The sequence below is a fragment of the Bos taurus genome, chromosome 7 (assembly GCF_002263795.3).
Source record: "Bos taurus isolate L1 Dominette 01449 registration number 42190680 breed Hereford chromosome 7, ARS-UCD2.0, whole genome shotgun sequence".
NCBI lineage: Eukaryota > Metazoa > Chordata > Mammalia > Artiodactyla > Bovidae > Bos > Bos taurus.
In genome coordinates this window covers 43955482-43970286 of record NC_037334.1, presented here as the reverse complement: position 1 = coordinate 43970286, position 14805 = coordinate 43955482, and the positions used below count along the sequence as shown (strand labels likewise).

The window sequence follows — 14805 nt, the reverse complement described above, 5'->3', positions numbered from 1 at the left end:
AAAGTAACCTTTGAAAACTGTATACAAATACAAAGTTTAAAACAATGTTTTGCCCTTCTCAAAAAATAAAAACAAAAAATTAAGAACACAGGATCACCAGATGACCTAGTAATTCCAGCTGATGTGCACCCAAGAGAAGTAAAAGCAGGGCTGGGGGCTCCTGCAGCAAGAAGGATGACAACTTTTTCCTTTAAGCATCTTCACCCGTGCTTTCACTGATTACAATGCACGTGTCTATCTTTGCAACTAAGATTTAAAAAAGAAAAACGAAGTCACACACGCTGGGAGAAAATACAACAGTGACCAGGACTGCCCTCCCTGCAAGGCCAGGGTCCTCGAGGCCTGGGTTTGGGCCTGAACTGCACACGAGCATCCAGTGCTGGAAACCAGCTTTGTAACGGGATGACCGCTCACCCATCAGGGTGCCTGCCCGGCCACTCTGCCCTTTGTTTGTAGGAGAACAGCCCAGTTACCCGCCTTGGGGAACCCAGAAGAGAAAGGTACGTAATGAATAAGTTGCACTTACCAGGGACTTTAAATAAACAAGTGGCACCTGTCCGCCGCGATCTTTGGGGTTCCGCCCAGGCACCGCCTCCAACCAGAGCAGGGACCGGGAGACCCAGGGCTGCACTTGCAGGGAGTTGAGGGCGTGCGGACCCAGCTGGTTGCCCTCGGGGGAGCCCAGACCCTTCCCACCCGCATCCTCCCATCCCCCAGGGGCCGGAAGCCCGGAAAAGCCTGACGGGAGGCCCAGCTCACCCCTGGCACTGACCATAGCTTCGGCCACTCACTCAGAAGTCTTTTCTGAAATACCTGCCCTGGACCGCCCCGGCTCAGCCCTGGGGGAGCAGCGGAGCCAGGGGAGCGCCCAGGGGAGTGTGAAGGGACATAAGAGGGACGGGAAATTTCCGAGGAAGGTCCTAGAGCCCACGGAAACAGAAGGCGGTGGACCAAGGAGGAGGCGGAAGAAGGGGCTGGCGCCTGGGTTCTGAGGTGTCATTAGAGCGTCGGGTGGGCCTTGGGGTGTGGAGGTGGGTGGTCACCTACAATGCGCCTAGACGTGCATGCCAATGACGAGACTAGGGGAGCAGCAGGATGGCAATCCGGCACTGGACTGGCATCCCGAAACCCCAGAGGGACCGCGGAGGAGGTTCGGGGAAAAGACCACTCAAGGAGGGCAGCGGAGACCCAGCGCTAAGAGGAACGCGTGGACCGCCCAAAGCGCACGCGCATAGCAGACAAGCCGCGCGCCGCCGCAGGCCCCGCCTCCAGGAAGCACGCTGATTGGCGCCGCCGTTAAGGGGGCGGGGCCGGAGGCCGCGGTCCGGGCGGGGCCTCCGCGGCGCCTGCGCAGCACGGGGCCCCGCGCGCGGGCGGGTGGGCGGAGCGGGCCCCCCGAGCGGGGGCTGGCGAGCGCGGGGAGGGGGCCGAGAGGGCGGCAAAGCCGGCGCGCGCCCGGCTGGGGGCGGAGGGTGGGGGCCTGCGGGCCGGAACAGCCGCGGCAAGTGGCGGCGGCAGCGGCGGAGGCAGCTAAGGCGGCGGCGAGCGGGGGTCCGGGCGGCAGCGGCGGCGCCGGCGGCGGGCCGAGGACCCGGGCGCGATGGAGCGGAAGAGGTGGGAGTGCCCGGCGCTCCCGCAGGGCTGGGAGAGGGAAGAAGTGCCCAGAAGGTCGGGGCTGTCGGCCGGCCACAGGGATGTCTTTTACTATAGGTGAATGAACGTGCCGGCCGGGCAGGGCCCCAACGGGCGCCTCCCAGCGGCCTCTGCGGCGGCCTGGGCTCCCGGACCGGGGCCGCGGCCTGGGCCCCGCGCGTGCGTTGTGCGTGCGTGCGTGCGTGCGTGCCGGCGTGCGGCGGGCGCTTTGCCCATTGCGCGTGCGTGCCCGGCTGGGCCGAGCCCGGTGCGCGTGCGTGCCCGGCGAGGCCCTGTCTCAGTGCGCTTGCGCTTCCCACGCGGCCGCATGGCCCTGGAACCGGTCCCGGGCGCGCGGAGGCTTTTGTTCGGCTGCCGCAGCGAAGCGGCCGGCTGGGCAAGGGGCACCCCGGCTCGAGCCAGATGCCGCTGGGAGGCGGGGGTGGGGGCTGGGGTGTCCCTTTGATCCGCGTGGGGCTCTCCCGGGCCAGGCGCAGCCTGGGCGGATGGGGAGCCAGGGTTTCCGGAAGCAGTATTGGTTCTGGGGAACTAGGGAAGGCTGCCTAGGGATGCAGGTTCCTGGCTCCTTACCAGGGCTACTGGGCTCCAGAGCTGCGTGTCTTTTAAGGTCCGCCCTTCTGTCCTTCGGACCGTGGGTAGTGGCCCTTGTAGTCCCCAGACCGGGGACGCGGTCTTTGTGAACCCCCCCATACCCAAACTGGAGGGAGACCTGCCCTTGGGCTGGGTGAGGTAGCACGGACCCACACCTCTGTGACACAATAAGAGGCTGGAACCCCAGCCTCAGACCGTCAACCACCTGCGGTTTGCTTTTCTGTTCCTTTTTTTTTTCTGATTGGTGAAGATGCTTTGTTTCTGAGCCGGCTTTGATGGCTCCCTCCCCTTTGCTTCAGGACCCTGGCGAAAGGGAGGCAGGCAGGCAGGACACCTGCCACGTGTTGAATGCCTGCCAGGTGGTGAGGTGTGTGCAGCAGGTCCAGGGCCTTTGCTAGCCGCCTTTTGGGAGGAGTGAGGGAAGTGAGCAGGAAAGGGATGGCAGTTCGCCCAGGACAAGCTCAGGTTCTCACGTCGGAAAAGCGCTGGTAGCCCTCCAGTGTACACTGTGATTGGCTGTAGTCTGGAAAGGTCAAGCAGGAGATAGTGGGGTTACAATCAGCATCTCTTAAGGGCATGTATGTATATTCCCCTTCATTGTATCTGACTGCATGGCTGGCTCTTTAGAAAACTTGAATCCTAGTTCTGTCCTCCTAGGTGCCTGAAGTGGCCTCTGGCTAAGAACCACGAGCCCTCATTTAATTCCAAGCACACTTGTGTACTTACTTCTTCCTTTTAGATCCAAAGACTGAGGCAGGTCTCTGTGCCTTTAATCCATTGTTAATTTAGTAGATGCCTCTGTAGCAACTGCTGACCATTCAGCTGGGAACAAGAACTGGGTCTCCTCTCCTGGGTGACAGCTGGTGCCCCAGTCATCAAGTGCCCCATTGCTTTCATAGTTACAGGTGGTGACATATGCAGAGATGCAGGGGTCTGTGAGGGGTGAATGACAGGGTGCCTAGCTGAGCTGGGGGTGGGTCAGCGAGGGTTTGTCTGAATAGGTGGTCTAGAGCTGAGCCGGGCCTTGGAGCCAGGAGGAGTGTCCAGGCGGTGGGAGGAGCCTGTGAGGAGGCTCAGGAGCTGAACCATGGCCAGAGTGGCTGAAAGGCCCCGTACTGCCATCATCTGAGGTCTCGTCCCCACCTGCTCCCTACCTGGGAGCCTCTCAGGGCCTCTGACAGTGGCACCCCACGCCAAGGCCCTGGTCCTGAGCACTGGGATCTGGTGGTAGGGAAAGCCTCCAGAGTGGGACTGGATAGCTCCCATGAGAGGTGAGGGCCTGAGACAGAATGGGGGTGTGGGGTCCAGTGCCTCTCCCAGGCCTCTGGTCTGGGTGATCTGCCTGGTCTCAGGAAGTGGGAGGTCCGGGGGCTGTGATAGGAAACCCTCAGTGTTCTCTGGGATATGGGTCCTTGGCCCTCTCAGCCCCCGATGTGGAGCCAGGTGCCGGGGCAGGAACATGTGGATTTCCCTGGTACTCTTCTTGCTGAGGGAAGGCAGCTGTCTGGACTGTTGAGTCGGACATAGCTGCCCTTGGATCCTAGCCTGGCCCCTGGGCACATGGAACCGTGGTGTCCTGGTCCACAGAGTGGTGGGGAGACAGTGTTCTTTGCAGGAGAAGTGGTGTCACCTCACATACTTGGGGAGGGATTATACACACACACCCGCCTCCAGCTTGGCAACTGGGCCCTGAGGACTGGGAGATGAGGATGAAGCAGCTGACTCCAGCTGTGGCTGTCATTTACAGTCCAGGCAGGAAGTTGAGGACTTGGCAGTTAGCGTCACTCTTTAGGGTGAGTGGAACACAGAGCACTTTTTGGAGCCCATTTTAAAGGTGGGAATACACTTAGGAAAGTAGGTGGTGCTCAGCAGGTCGGCCCCCTTCCCTGAACAGCAGGCTCGGCTTGGCTGGAACCAGCTGTGTCTTGCTCTTAAGACCTCACAAGACCTTACAAGCTCCCTTATAGGCCTGGGGTTGCTGCCCACTCCTTACCCCTCCCACAGCCCTGTGTCCATGCTGGGCACTGGCTCCCACCCCCACAATACCCCAGTGCTTCAGGGGGCCCTCCATCTGGCTTCTGGCTGTCCATCTGCTCCCCGGGGTGGCCCTTGTTCTGTAGAAAGGCCACTCTTGTTCTGTATGTCAGGTTTTACCAAATCTAGATTTTTGTTTCATTGGATAAAACACCTTGGACATCTTTATGTCCCAATACAAGTCTGCAAAAACTGTTTTTAAAAAGGATATATAGTTCATGTTTTGCACAATTCAGTTTTTAAAAGTGTCCAGCTCAGCAGTTTTTAGGACATTCACACACATGGTGCAGCCGTCACCACTATAGTTCTGGAATGTTCTTGTCACCCAGAAGAGACCCACATCCATTAGCTCTCCAGCTGCTGGCAGCCCCCACCTACTTGGCCTCACTTTCACTATTGTGAGAGCTTTACTGAGGTAGGAGCCATCTGTACTGTCACCTGTGTAAAGCATACAGGTCACACAGTGCACCTGTCACCATGGTCAGAGTTAGACCCTTCTGTTATTCCAAAAACAGCCCTAGACCTCAACTACCTCTGACCCATACCCCTGCTCCCCAGCCCTAGATCTGAAGCCTGGGTTTCTGTTTCCCTGGCCTTGTGTGAGCAGGACAGCAGTGGGTGGGGGCGAGGGCTTGTCGAGGTCCTGCCTCTGCCCATGAAGCTGGAGTCAGGACGTGAACTCTGTTCACGTCAGCCAGCACAGGGAGTAAGGGAAAAGTGGATCTTCCAGAAGAGTCCCCGGCAGCCTTGGAACTCTGGGGTGGGAGGTGTGGAGGGGAGAGCTGGCATTGCCCAGCTGATAGTCAGCATGGGTTCCATGCTGCCCGCTTTTGTTGCTGATCTGCAGTACTCAGGGACACCTGGAGGGGGCAGGTGTGCGCTGGCATGAGCTCAGACTAAAGGCCTTCAGGGGAGGTCTACAAAATGCAGCCCTCATCAGCCTCAGATGGAGAGTGACAGGGACAGAGAGCAACAAGATGTTCTGGATGGGTGCCAGGCCTGCTGGAGGCTTCATGTGTACAACTCACTAGTTCTTGGGATTTTCGTGGCTGAGTGAGGTTCCCTGGTCGAGGGACATCCAGGACATTTCCCTTGGCCAGTGTAAGTCAGCTTCCGTGAGTGACGAGGCATCTGTTTTTGTGGACGTGTGTCGTGGTTCCTCTTGGATACTTAGAGGTGGACTTGCTCTGTAACCATTAGAGGAACTGCTGGATTGTTTCTCAAAGTGGCCACACCGGTCTTTGTCCCCAGTGACCAGTCCTTACTGCTGGTGCAGGGTCCCATGCTGGTCATCTGCGGTGTGAGCTCTGAGAGGCCAGGCGAGGCGAGGCCTGGCCCCGTCCATGGGCTGTGCAGGTTGCAGAGCCTCATAGCCAGGGCTCAGGCTTCCTAACACATGGTCTGCTTCCGGAATGTTCCAAAAATGTCAGCCAGGCTCCCAGGGCTGGCCCCATCCTGCCATAGGCGGGGGCGTTTGTCCCTGCTCTTGGCCTTGGCATCTGCTGTGCTGGGGGAGTGGGTACCTGGCCTCCGCTGACCCTCTGTGTCCGCAGCCCAAGCGGGAAGAAGTTCCGAAGCAAGCCTCAGCTGGCACGCTACCTGGGCGGCTCCATGGACTTGAGCACCTTTGACTTCCGCACGGGCAAGATGCTAATGAGCAAGGTGAACAAGGGCCGGCAGCGGGTGCGCTACGACTCCCCAAGCCAGGTCAAGGTGAGCCCGTGGGAGCTGCTGCTGGGGGCGGGAGGGAGGGACTCACCCCCCCCACCATCCCCCACCCCCCATCCTGGAGTTAGATGCCTGGCTGCTCCTTGGGGGAGACTCGGCGGCTATGGAAAAGCAGAAGGAAGATCGGGACCTGCCCGTCACCTGCCCAGGAGAGGCCCAGCTGCGGTCTGTGCTTGGGCACCTGGCGCCTGTAGTGTCTACAAGTCTCCAATAAACAAGTGTTCAGGGACTTTGTCCCCTGCCCTGATTGCAGGACAGAGGTGGCTAAGGGCACCTGGCCCATGCTCTGCAGAGGACGGGGCCACGAGGCAGGAGGGGGCAGGTGTGTGTCCACAGCCCCTGGCCAAGCTCACCGAGGGCAGCACATCAGCCCAGGCCTGGGCATAGCACTGCCTCTGGTCCAGGGGTGCTGGGGTGTGCTGGGGACCCTGAAGCCCTGGAGCACAGCTTCCTCACTGACAGGGATGCACTCTGAGGACCTGCCCCATCCCGTCTCCACAGGGCAAGCCTGACCTGAACACGGCCCTCCCGGTCAGGCAAACAGCATCCATCTTTAAGCAGCCAGTGACCAAGATCACCAACCACCCCAGCAACAAGGTGAAGAGCGACCCCCAGAAGGCTGTGGAGCAGCCCCGGCAGGTGAGCCCACACACACACCTTGATTGCTTGCGGTGGCAGGCCTGGCTCTGGGTCAGGTGGGCTCTGGAGTTCAGTCCACTCTTCAGAGCCCAGTTGGTGGGCCCAGGGCCCCCAGCACTGTGATCAGGAGCCGTCATCCTGGAGTGCAGTCCCACGGGAAGCAGTCTCCCCACCCCCCCCACCCACACACACAAGGGGCCGCCTGGGCCGCCACTGTCACGAGCAGGTCAATGATGTTTCACATATGCAGTGTTGTGAACTGTTTTCCAAAAACCAAGACTTACCACGTTTTCACATGTGTTTACAAACACCCAGTAGATAGCTGGGTGTGGGGGTACTGGCCCGGGTCGGGAGGCCATGGCTGGCACAGGAGGGACACTTGGGAGACCCGCAGGGCAGGGATCCCACTATGGGCTGTGCCCTCGGTGCCATGTGGGCTGCAGCTGTCCGGTTAACAGGTCAGAAACCTCTGTGTTCCCACTCTCCCATTTAGGTCTTTACCCCTTAGACACCCTTCCCGGGTCTCAAGGTAAAGCCTGAGGGTGCAAGCTCACTGTATGCCCAGGGCCTCAGGCCCGGGCTCAGCTCAGGTGGAGACTGGGCCTCCTGACCCCCAACCCCGGGGTGAAGGGACCACAGACCATCCAGCAGCAAGTCAGATGTCTGGGGTGTTTATCCTGCTGGAAACGGGGTTGGGGTTTCTCTGCCCTGGGGTGCAAACAGCCCCATCAAGTGTGGGGTTAGAGGTCAGGCTGAGACCCCAGCCCAGCCCCCGTGTTGCCTGCTGTGGGGGCGAGTGGCCTGGGAATCCCCTCGCCTGATATGTGTCTGGTGGCAGCTTTTCTGGGAGAAGAAGCTGAGCGGCCTGAATGCCTTTGACATCGCAGAGGAGCTGGTGAAGACCATGGACCTCCCCAAGGGTCTGCAAGGTGACCTGCCACAGGGGGAGCAAGGGGACAGAGGAGGGACAAGGCTCTGGGTCCCCCAGCCTGGGGCCAGCCAGGGTGCACTTGACCCTCGGGACGGGACAGTCACTGGTCCTGAGAAGCCTTGGGGGTCTGGTTTCCCTGCTGTCGCTGCGAGGGCAGCTCGTGCTCCTGTGTCACCACGGGCTGCCCACCCGCAGAGAGAGGTTCAGGACGAACCTGTAGAAGGGCTGAGGGGACAAGGCTGGTGACCGTCCCCCATGCCCAGCAGGAGTGGGTCCTGGCTGCACAGACGAGACACTGCTGTCGGCCATCGCCAGCGCCCTGCACACCAGCACCACGCCCATCACCGGGCAGCTCTCAGCCGCTGTGGAGAAGAACCCTGGGGTGTGGCTCAACACGGCCCAGCCGCTCTGCAAGGCCTTTATGGTGACTGATGAGGACATCAGGTAGTTGCCCCTTGCTCCTCCCTCCCCACAGGCTATGTGCTCCAGAGAGGCCAGGTCTCTTGGCCATGCAGCAGCTTCTCTGTGCTGGGCTCTGAGCCCCTCAAGGGGCTCTGGATGGGGGGTGCACAGAAGACTGCAAGGCAGAGCAGCCACACCTGGCTGGAGTGCTGGGGGTTGGCGAGAGGGGAGCCCCATGAGAGGTGAGGACCCCTGCTTAGACCACACACACACAGGCCTCACATGGAGGGAATGGGCAGGAGGTGACAGAAGTGATAGGTCAAGACAACTGTGTAAGAGTCTGGGCGACGTTTAAAGCACCACTTGGAGAAATAGAGTCAGCAAGGTGGGGACCACGTGGGACTGTGGCCTTGGTCCTGCCTGCAGGGGGCACTCTTGGCCATCAGTGTGGGGGCACCAAGGATGGGTTGGTGATGGTAGGAAGTCTCGTCCACATAGAGGGGGCAGGCGTGGAGGAGGCAGGGAGGGCCCAGGGGTCGTGGGCCCAGGTTGACAGTGGCCCTCTTGGCAGAGCTGGTTTGGGGAGGGGCAGCAGCAAACGCAGGTGGGACAGCGTGGGGCTGGGGTCTGTCTGAGACTGGGAAACCCTGGCCACTGGGTCCCTGTGTCCCCAGGAAGCAGGAAGAGCTGGTGCAGCAAGTCCGCAAGCGGCTGGAGGAGGCGCTGATGGCCGACATGCTGGCTCACGTGGAGGAGCTGGCCCGGGACGGTGAGGCACCATTGGACAGGGTGGGCGCTGACGACGAGGAGGACGAGGACGAGGAGGAGGAGGAGCCCGACCAGGACCCAGAGATGGAGCACGTCTAGAGCAGGTGCCACCAGGCCTGGCCTTTTGTGCCTGCGGCAGCAGTTCTGGGCTGACCAGGCACTCACGCCACCCAATCTATTTCTGCAGGGGCCCCGCCTGCCAGCCCGCCCACATGGGGCCACCTCAGACTCGGCCCTCACCCTGCCCTGGTGTGCCCCCTCCCCTGGGCCGCAGGAGCTTGGCTGAAGGACAGCCCCTCGCCTGACGGACCCCCCACATCTGCTTCTCTGAAGGGCCCAGCCCGTCCACAGGAGGCCCCCTGCTCAGGTGGTTGCTCCATGCTGCACTCAGGCCAGCCTGGTCCCCACGGCCACTGCCCTGAGCTCCTCACACAGGACAACTGCCACCAGGCTGCCTGCGAGGCTCCCCAGGACTGGAGAAATGTGTGTGGAACAGTCTCGCCTCTGACTTGTGCCCTTGAGGGGTGATGTCCCAGGCTACATGTCAGCGCTCCCAGAAGCAGTACAGGATGGCTCCCCAGGCCCACCAGCCGGGCGCAGCGCACCCACAATAAACTCACGGTCCCCCAGGGGCCAAACGTCTCCGTTGCTGCGAACCTTGTGTTGGCCACACACGGACGGGAACTCGGGCCTCGGCACCTGAAGATCTCGCTGTCTCCGACTTGGCCTAGCCTGATGGTCAGCACCATGGACGGAGAACTAACTGCTCACAGCCAGACTCAGGCCAGGCTCCAGGGTAGCGCCACCCTTGGGCCTGGGTCTCACCAGGTGCATTTCCTGCTGGCCTGGGCAGCGGCCTCCACAGAACAAGGCGAGCAGAGTCGCATTGCCCCAGTCCCAGCAGCCCAAGGGCCTGGGCGAAGGGAGACCCTGCTGCCTGAGTGGATCCCGGCCAGCACCCTCGCTGCAGCCCATCCATCAGCCTGGAGGCTTGAGCCATGGCCAGTGTGGCCTGTGAATGCCAGACCTGTCCCATGCCTGCCGCACCTGCAGCCACGACTGTCAGGAGAGGCCCGGGTCACTGCCTCGTTTGTCCGGACTCCCTGGGCTGTGGTGGCCTGCTGGCGGGGTGGTAGTGGCCTTGGGACCCTCCAGGGGCCGGGTCACACTGCCGGCTCCCTCTTGAGGACACCAGCCCGGGAGGCTGGCTGACCCCGTCCTCCCAAGTTCAGTCAAAGCACAAAGCCTTGAGGACTGGGCACTGCCCCGTGCAGGCTGCAGTACCACTGCCCAGGTAGCCACAGGCCCCAGGAAAGCCCCTCCGCTGCAACCCTGAGGGGAGGAGCTAGGAGGCTGAGGGAGGCTTCTGTGGGTGGCATCGAATAAAGCGTGTCAGGCAAGTATGGCTAGGGCTTTGTGTCAGTCCAAATCCGGGGGTTTTGTGTCCGTGTGCTGGGAGCCTCCCTCAAATTCATCGTCTCCCGGGGCCAGAAAGTGAGAATGATGCTGGGTGGCTTCCCTGTGGCCCTTAGCGGGGTCTCCTGAGGATCAGGCCCCAGCAGTGTGAGCGAGAGCGCTGGTCCCACCCACCCCACTCCAGCAGCCCCTCCACCCCTGGTGGAGTGGTCATGGCTGGCTTTTCTCCTGATCCAAAGCCAGGCTCAGGAGCCGGGAGAACCCTGGCTCCTCCACTGCCCAGCCACCTAGCCTGGACCCTCAGAGCTTCTGTCTGAATCCACAACTGGTCAGGGCTTTGGTGGCCTGGGCCCTCCTCACTCCTACTCTGTGGCTCTTATAGGCATGGGCAGGGCCGGTCCCACCAGAGACTCCAGGGGACCACTGGCTCCTGCCTTTTTCAGCTCCTAGAGGTGCCGCATCCCCAGTTTGTGGCCCCTCCCTCCCTCCATCCTCACAGCAGGGCAGCATCTCCTGCCTCCTCTTATAAGGACCTTGTGTTGACACGGACCCCCCAGGGAATCCAGGGTCATCCCCATCTCAGGGGCGTTAGCTTAATTCCTCCTGCGAAGTTTTCTCTACCCTGTGAGGTGATGTGTCCACAGGCCCCAGGGTGACTCTGGGGGACGTTACCCTGAAGATAAGTTTTCTGTTCAGTGGAGGCAGCTCCTACCTGGCCATGTGGCCAGGCCCCTGCAACCTCAGCTTCCCCCAGCTCACTGTAGCCTCTTGGGCCTTGTCGCTGCTGTCCCTTCAGGGGATAAAGAGTTGTTACAGAAGCCCTGGAACCTATCATTTCAGGATCCCCCAGGTTCATGGGCCGGGGGTGACGGGACAGTGATGCCTGGCAACAGGGACTTTCTGGTCAGAGGAAGCAGCGGGACTCCCACCAGTCACATGTGGCCATGGATATAGAAATCAGTGACAACTTAGGCACTGCATTCCTCAGCTGCCCTGACCACATGGGGCTGGGGGCCATGACTGGACAGAGTAACAGAGAACATCACACTGTCCAGAACAAGGATGCTGATCCTCGGTGGGGTTGGAGGGATCAGGGGATGACACCCACTGTATAAGATCAGGTGAGGCTTCTCAAAAAGTGACTGCCAGGGCTTTCCTGATTGCTCGTGGTAAAGATTTCCTCTGCCAGTGCGTGAGACATGGGTTTGATCCCTGATCCAGGAAGATGCCACATGTCCCAGCAACTAAGCTCCTGTGTCAGAACTGATGCTGGCGTGTTCTGGAGCCCATGCTCCACTCTGCAACTAGAGAAAAGCCTTTGTAGCAATGAAAAGCCACCATGGCCATAAATAATTTTTTTTAAAAAATGATGGCCAAAGTGTCTATCCACTGGTGAATACAAAAATCCAGCTCCTCCAGACACAGGAGCATCACTTGGCCACAAAAAGCAGAGAAGCCCTGACACTTGCTACCATGGGTGTGTATGGGCCCTGAGAACATGCTGGTCAGTGAGAAGCCAGACTTAACCACGCCATGATGTTAATTTTAGGGGTCAACTTGACCAGGCTGAGGGGCACCCAGATAGCTGGTTCCCTAAATCTGTGAGCAGGACCTTGTGTGGAAATAGGATCTTTGCAGACGTCACTATTAAGATGAGGTCACATAGTAGAGTGACTCTGAACCCAATGCCTGGTGCCCTTATAAAAAATCAGGACATAGCTACACAGGGAGATGAACACCTTGCGATTCAGTGGTGGAGGCTGGACAGATGGTGCCACAGAAAACTACTCCAGGGAGTAGAGGAGAGGTGACTCCAGGCATAAAGTGGGTAGGGCCAGGAATGCCACTCCATACCCCACAGCAGCCCCCCATTCCCTGAGGATGTTGTTGGTTAGTTGTTCAGTCATGTTCAACTCTTTGCGACCCCATAGACTGTAGCCCCCCAGGATGCTCTGTCCATGCAATTTCCCAGGCAAAAATAATGGGGTGAAAAAAAAATAATGGGGTGGGTTGCTATCTCCTCCAGGAGATCTTCCCCACCCACAGATAGAACCCACATCTCCTGCATTGGCAGGTGGGATTCTTTAACTCTGAGCCATCAAGAAAGACCCAGCCACAAATGTCCACAGTGCCAAGGGGAGTACCCTGCCCAGGGGTCCAGGACTGCCATTTCATCTGTAGCTTCCCCCAACCCCCATCCACCTTTCTGTCCATCCCTCCCTTCGTCTTATTTCTGGTATATTTCAAAGGAGACACCACCCCCTGCCCCTAAATACTTCAGCATGAAAATCACTAAAGAGATTGGTGGTTTGCAGTTCTAAAAGGACTTTTATTTTTTATTAAAAGGACTTTTAAATCACATCACCACAGGGCCATCGTGAACAAATCCACATGTACATACAACAGGTCATTGTTCAGGTGTCTCCAACTGCATGTTGAAATCAAGGCCCCAGAGTCCCCGTTCCCCCTTCTCTCTCCATTCTTGTCCATTTCTTGCCTGACAGCCTTCTTTTAAAATCATAGTCTGCTTCTGATGATCGGTTCCCCTCACACCCTGATCAGTGGCCTCGATTAAACCCCTCAGATGATCATCCAGCCCCACATAACTCACCTTCCTAGCGCAGCACCTGTTTCTTCATTTACTTACTCCCTTTTTTTGCTGGAGTGCATCCTGCAGTATATTAAGCTAATCTGTGACGATCTGCCGGCCTGAAACATCTTGATTTCTCCTCGCTTTTGATATGGACCTTGGGGTCAGCCATCACTTCTCCTAGGAAGCTTGGCTTTCTTCCTGATCCTTTGGAATGTGACCTGAAAGCCCTTAGTGGTCCCAGGACACCTAAGTCCCTGAACAAGTTGTGGGGTCCTAGCTGTTTGGAGGCTCTGGCTCCACTATCCCATTATTTCCTGGACAACTTCCATCCATTTTCCTTTCCTTTATTTTCTCTTCCCCCACCTTTTGTCTCTTTGGTTGACTTTCTGGGAGAGTTCCTGCTGATGTTGAACTCCTGCTACTGTGCTGTTAACTCTCACCAGTCCGAGCTTGTCTGAAGAACACGTGTGTGCATGCATGACCACCCACAGGGGTGCACCCAGGACAAGACACTCTGGCCTGTTCCCCATCTGTTACCAGTAAGGGCTGGATACCACTCTTTGCCCCAGCTCAAACACTGTCTCCTCCATTCCTGGCCTCTCCTCTCCCCACCCAAGCCCCTTTCTCAGCATCCAACATGCCACCCTGGGTGGGGTTCCAGGAAGGGGAAAGGATGAGCAGGCACCATGGCCCCTCCCCACACCGTGCCCCCAGGGGGACTTGAGGCTGGCCAGGTGGGCCAGGGCAGGTCCCCCTGTGCTCTGAACACCAGCTACAGCCAGCAGAACTTTGGGTGAGGAGACAGGACAAAGCCTGTGGCTGGAACAGAGGGGGCATGGGAGGGAGTGCCGGGGTCACACACTGAATGCTTCCTGGGAGCCCAGCAGTTCTGTAGCTCCAGTGCCTGCCTCCAGGAGCCCAGTCCTAGTGGGGAGGGGACACACATAAGTCAGGATGAAGTAATCAATACTTGAGAGCATTCAAACACAGAAAAGGAAAAAAGTTCCTCTCAGATCCTGAGAGAGAAACTGGGTGGAATGCAGCCTGGGGTCGGGAAAGGCATGAGGAGGAGGCAAGGAGTTGAGGGCTTCAAGGGCAGGGGGCACCTGCCAGGAGAGACAAGAGTCCACGAAGAGAAGAGACTAGGTGAAGGACCATCTAGTCATGGGAGCAGCTATGGCTGAGGGACTCCACAGAATTCGGGGCAGGAACCCAAGCCCGGTGAGGATGGCAGCAGACCCAAGGGAAAGACCAGTGTTGGGCAAAGGGGCAGGCCGTCCCCTCTCGCACCCAAAGAGCACATGCAACTGTCCTGAGGTTCCGCGGCATCCAGCCAGGGACTGGGGCCAAGGTCCCCTTGGCGACTCGGCGGGCCAATCCTCCTTCCAGCCCATCTATTTACCTGTAAAGGGAAACCGGAAGGCTCTTTCGCCCCAAAGGCAAAAAGAAGGCCCCGAAGGGCCGCTGGAGGCCACTAGGACAGGATGGCTTTAGGCGTGGGCACACGGGGCCGCTCTCGGGAATTTTACCCAGCGACGCTCACGTCCGAGGGCTCTGGCCTGTGGAAACCAGCCCAAGCCCGGAAACACCACCACTTAGGGGATGTGGGTGCCCGTGACCTCCCGGGGGTGCCCAGAGGCCAGGTGTGCACGGGGACCGCGGAGAGGAAGGGGACTTGAGTACAGAGCCCGGCAGGGGCGCTAGGGGTCTCGGAGTGGGGAGCCCGGGACTCCGCGCAGAGGCGAGGTTGGGGCCGGACGCCCTCGCGCACCCTGCGCCCGGGCCGCCGCGGGCACCTACCTGCGGCCGCGGCCGCACGTGCCAGGGCGCCCGGCCCGCCCGAGCGCCCGCGGCAGCGGTGTCCACGCCACGTGACCGCCCCGCCCGCCCCGCGCGTGCGCCCTGCCCGGCGCCCCATTGTTGGCGGTGGCCGCGTCACGGGGGCGGGGCCGGGGCGGGGCGGCCGGCGGCCCGAGGGAGGCGGCGGGAGGGCGGAGGGAAGGAGCGTCCGCGCCGCCGCCGCCGCCGCCGCCGCCGACTAGCCGCCGCC

The 14805-nt window shown here is 59.8% G+C and overlaps 1 protein-coding gene and 1 long non-coding RNA gene across 4 annotated transcripts; one reads left to right on the top strand and one right to left on the bottom strand.

Annotated features, from left to right (window-relative positions):
- The first annotated feature begins 1350 nt into the window (after positions 1-1350).
- MBD3 (methyl-CpG binding domain protein 3) lies at positions 1351-10175 on the top strand. 3 transcript variants are annotated; one of them, XM_024994611.2, is made up of 7 exons: positions 1351-1710; positions 5832-5991; positions 6508-6645; positions 7484-7574; positions 7843-8020; positions 8653-8850; positions 8934-10149. In XM_024994611.2, exons 1-6 carry the CDS (start codon positions 1601-1603, stop codon positions 8843-8845), a joined length of 870 nt encoding a protein of 289 aa, XP_024850379.1. In that variant the 5' UTR covers positions 1351-1600; the 3' UTR covers positions 8846-8850; positions 8934-10149. The 3 variants fall into 3 exon arrangements, with proteins under 3 accessions (XP_024850379.1, NP_001121977.1, XP_059744371.1); NM_001128505.2 differs by having other exon boundaries at positions 1550-1614; positions 8934-10175; XM_059888388.1 differs by lacking the exon at positions 1351-1710 and adding an exon at positions 2077-2611.
- Positions 9255-14632, bottom strand: LOC112447412 (uncharacterized). Its single transcript, XR_003035604.2, has 2 exons — positions 14556-14632; positions 9255-14157 (listed from the first exon to the last, which is right to left on the bottom strand). It is a non-coding gene; the product is annotated as an uncharacterized lncRNA (long non-coding RNA).
- Between the last annotated feature and the right edge of the window lie 173 nt (positions 14633-14805).

Bases quoted from the DNA above. Each gene is read 5' to 3' on its own strand.
- MBD3 (XM_024994611.2), top strand. From the start codon at position 1,601: ATGGAGCGGAAGAGGTGGGAGTGCCCGGCGCTCCCGCAGGGCTGGGAG. The intron at 1,711-5,831 runs GTGAATGAACGT...CTGTGTCCGCAG, and splicing joins AGGGATGTCTTTTACTATAG to CCCAAGCGGGAAGAAGTTCC. The intron at 5,992-6,507 runs GTGAGCCCGTGG...CCGTCTCCACAG, and splicing joins ACTCCCCAAGCCAGGTCAAG to GGCAAGCCTGACCTGAACAC.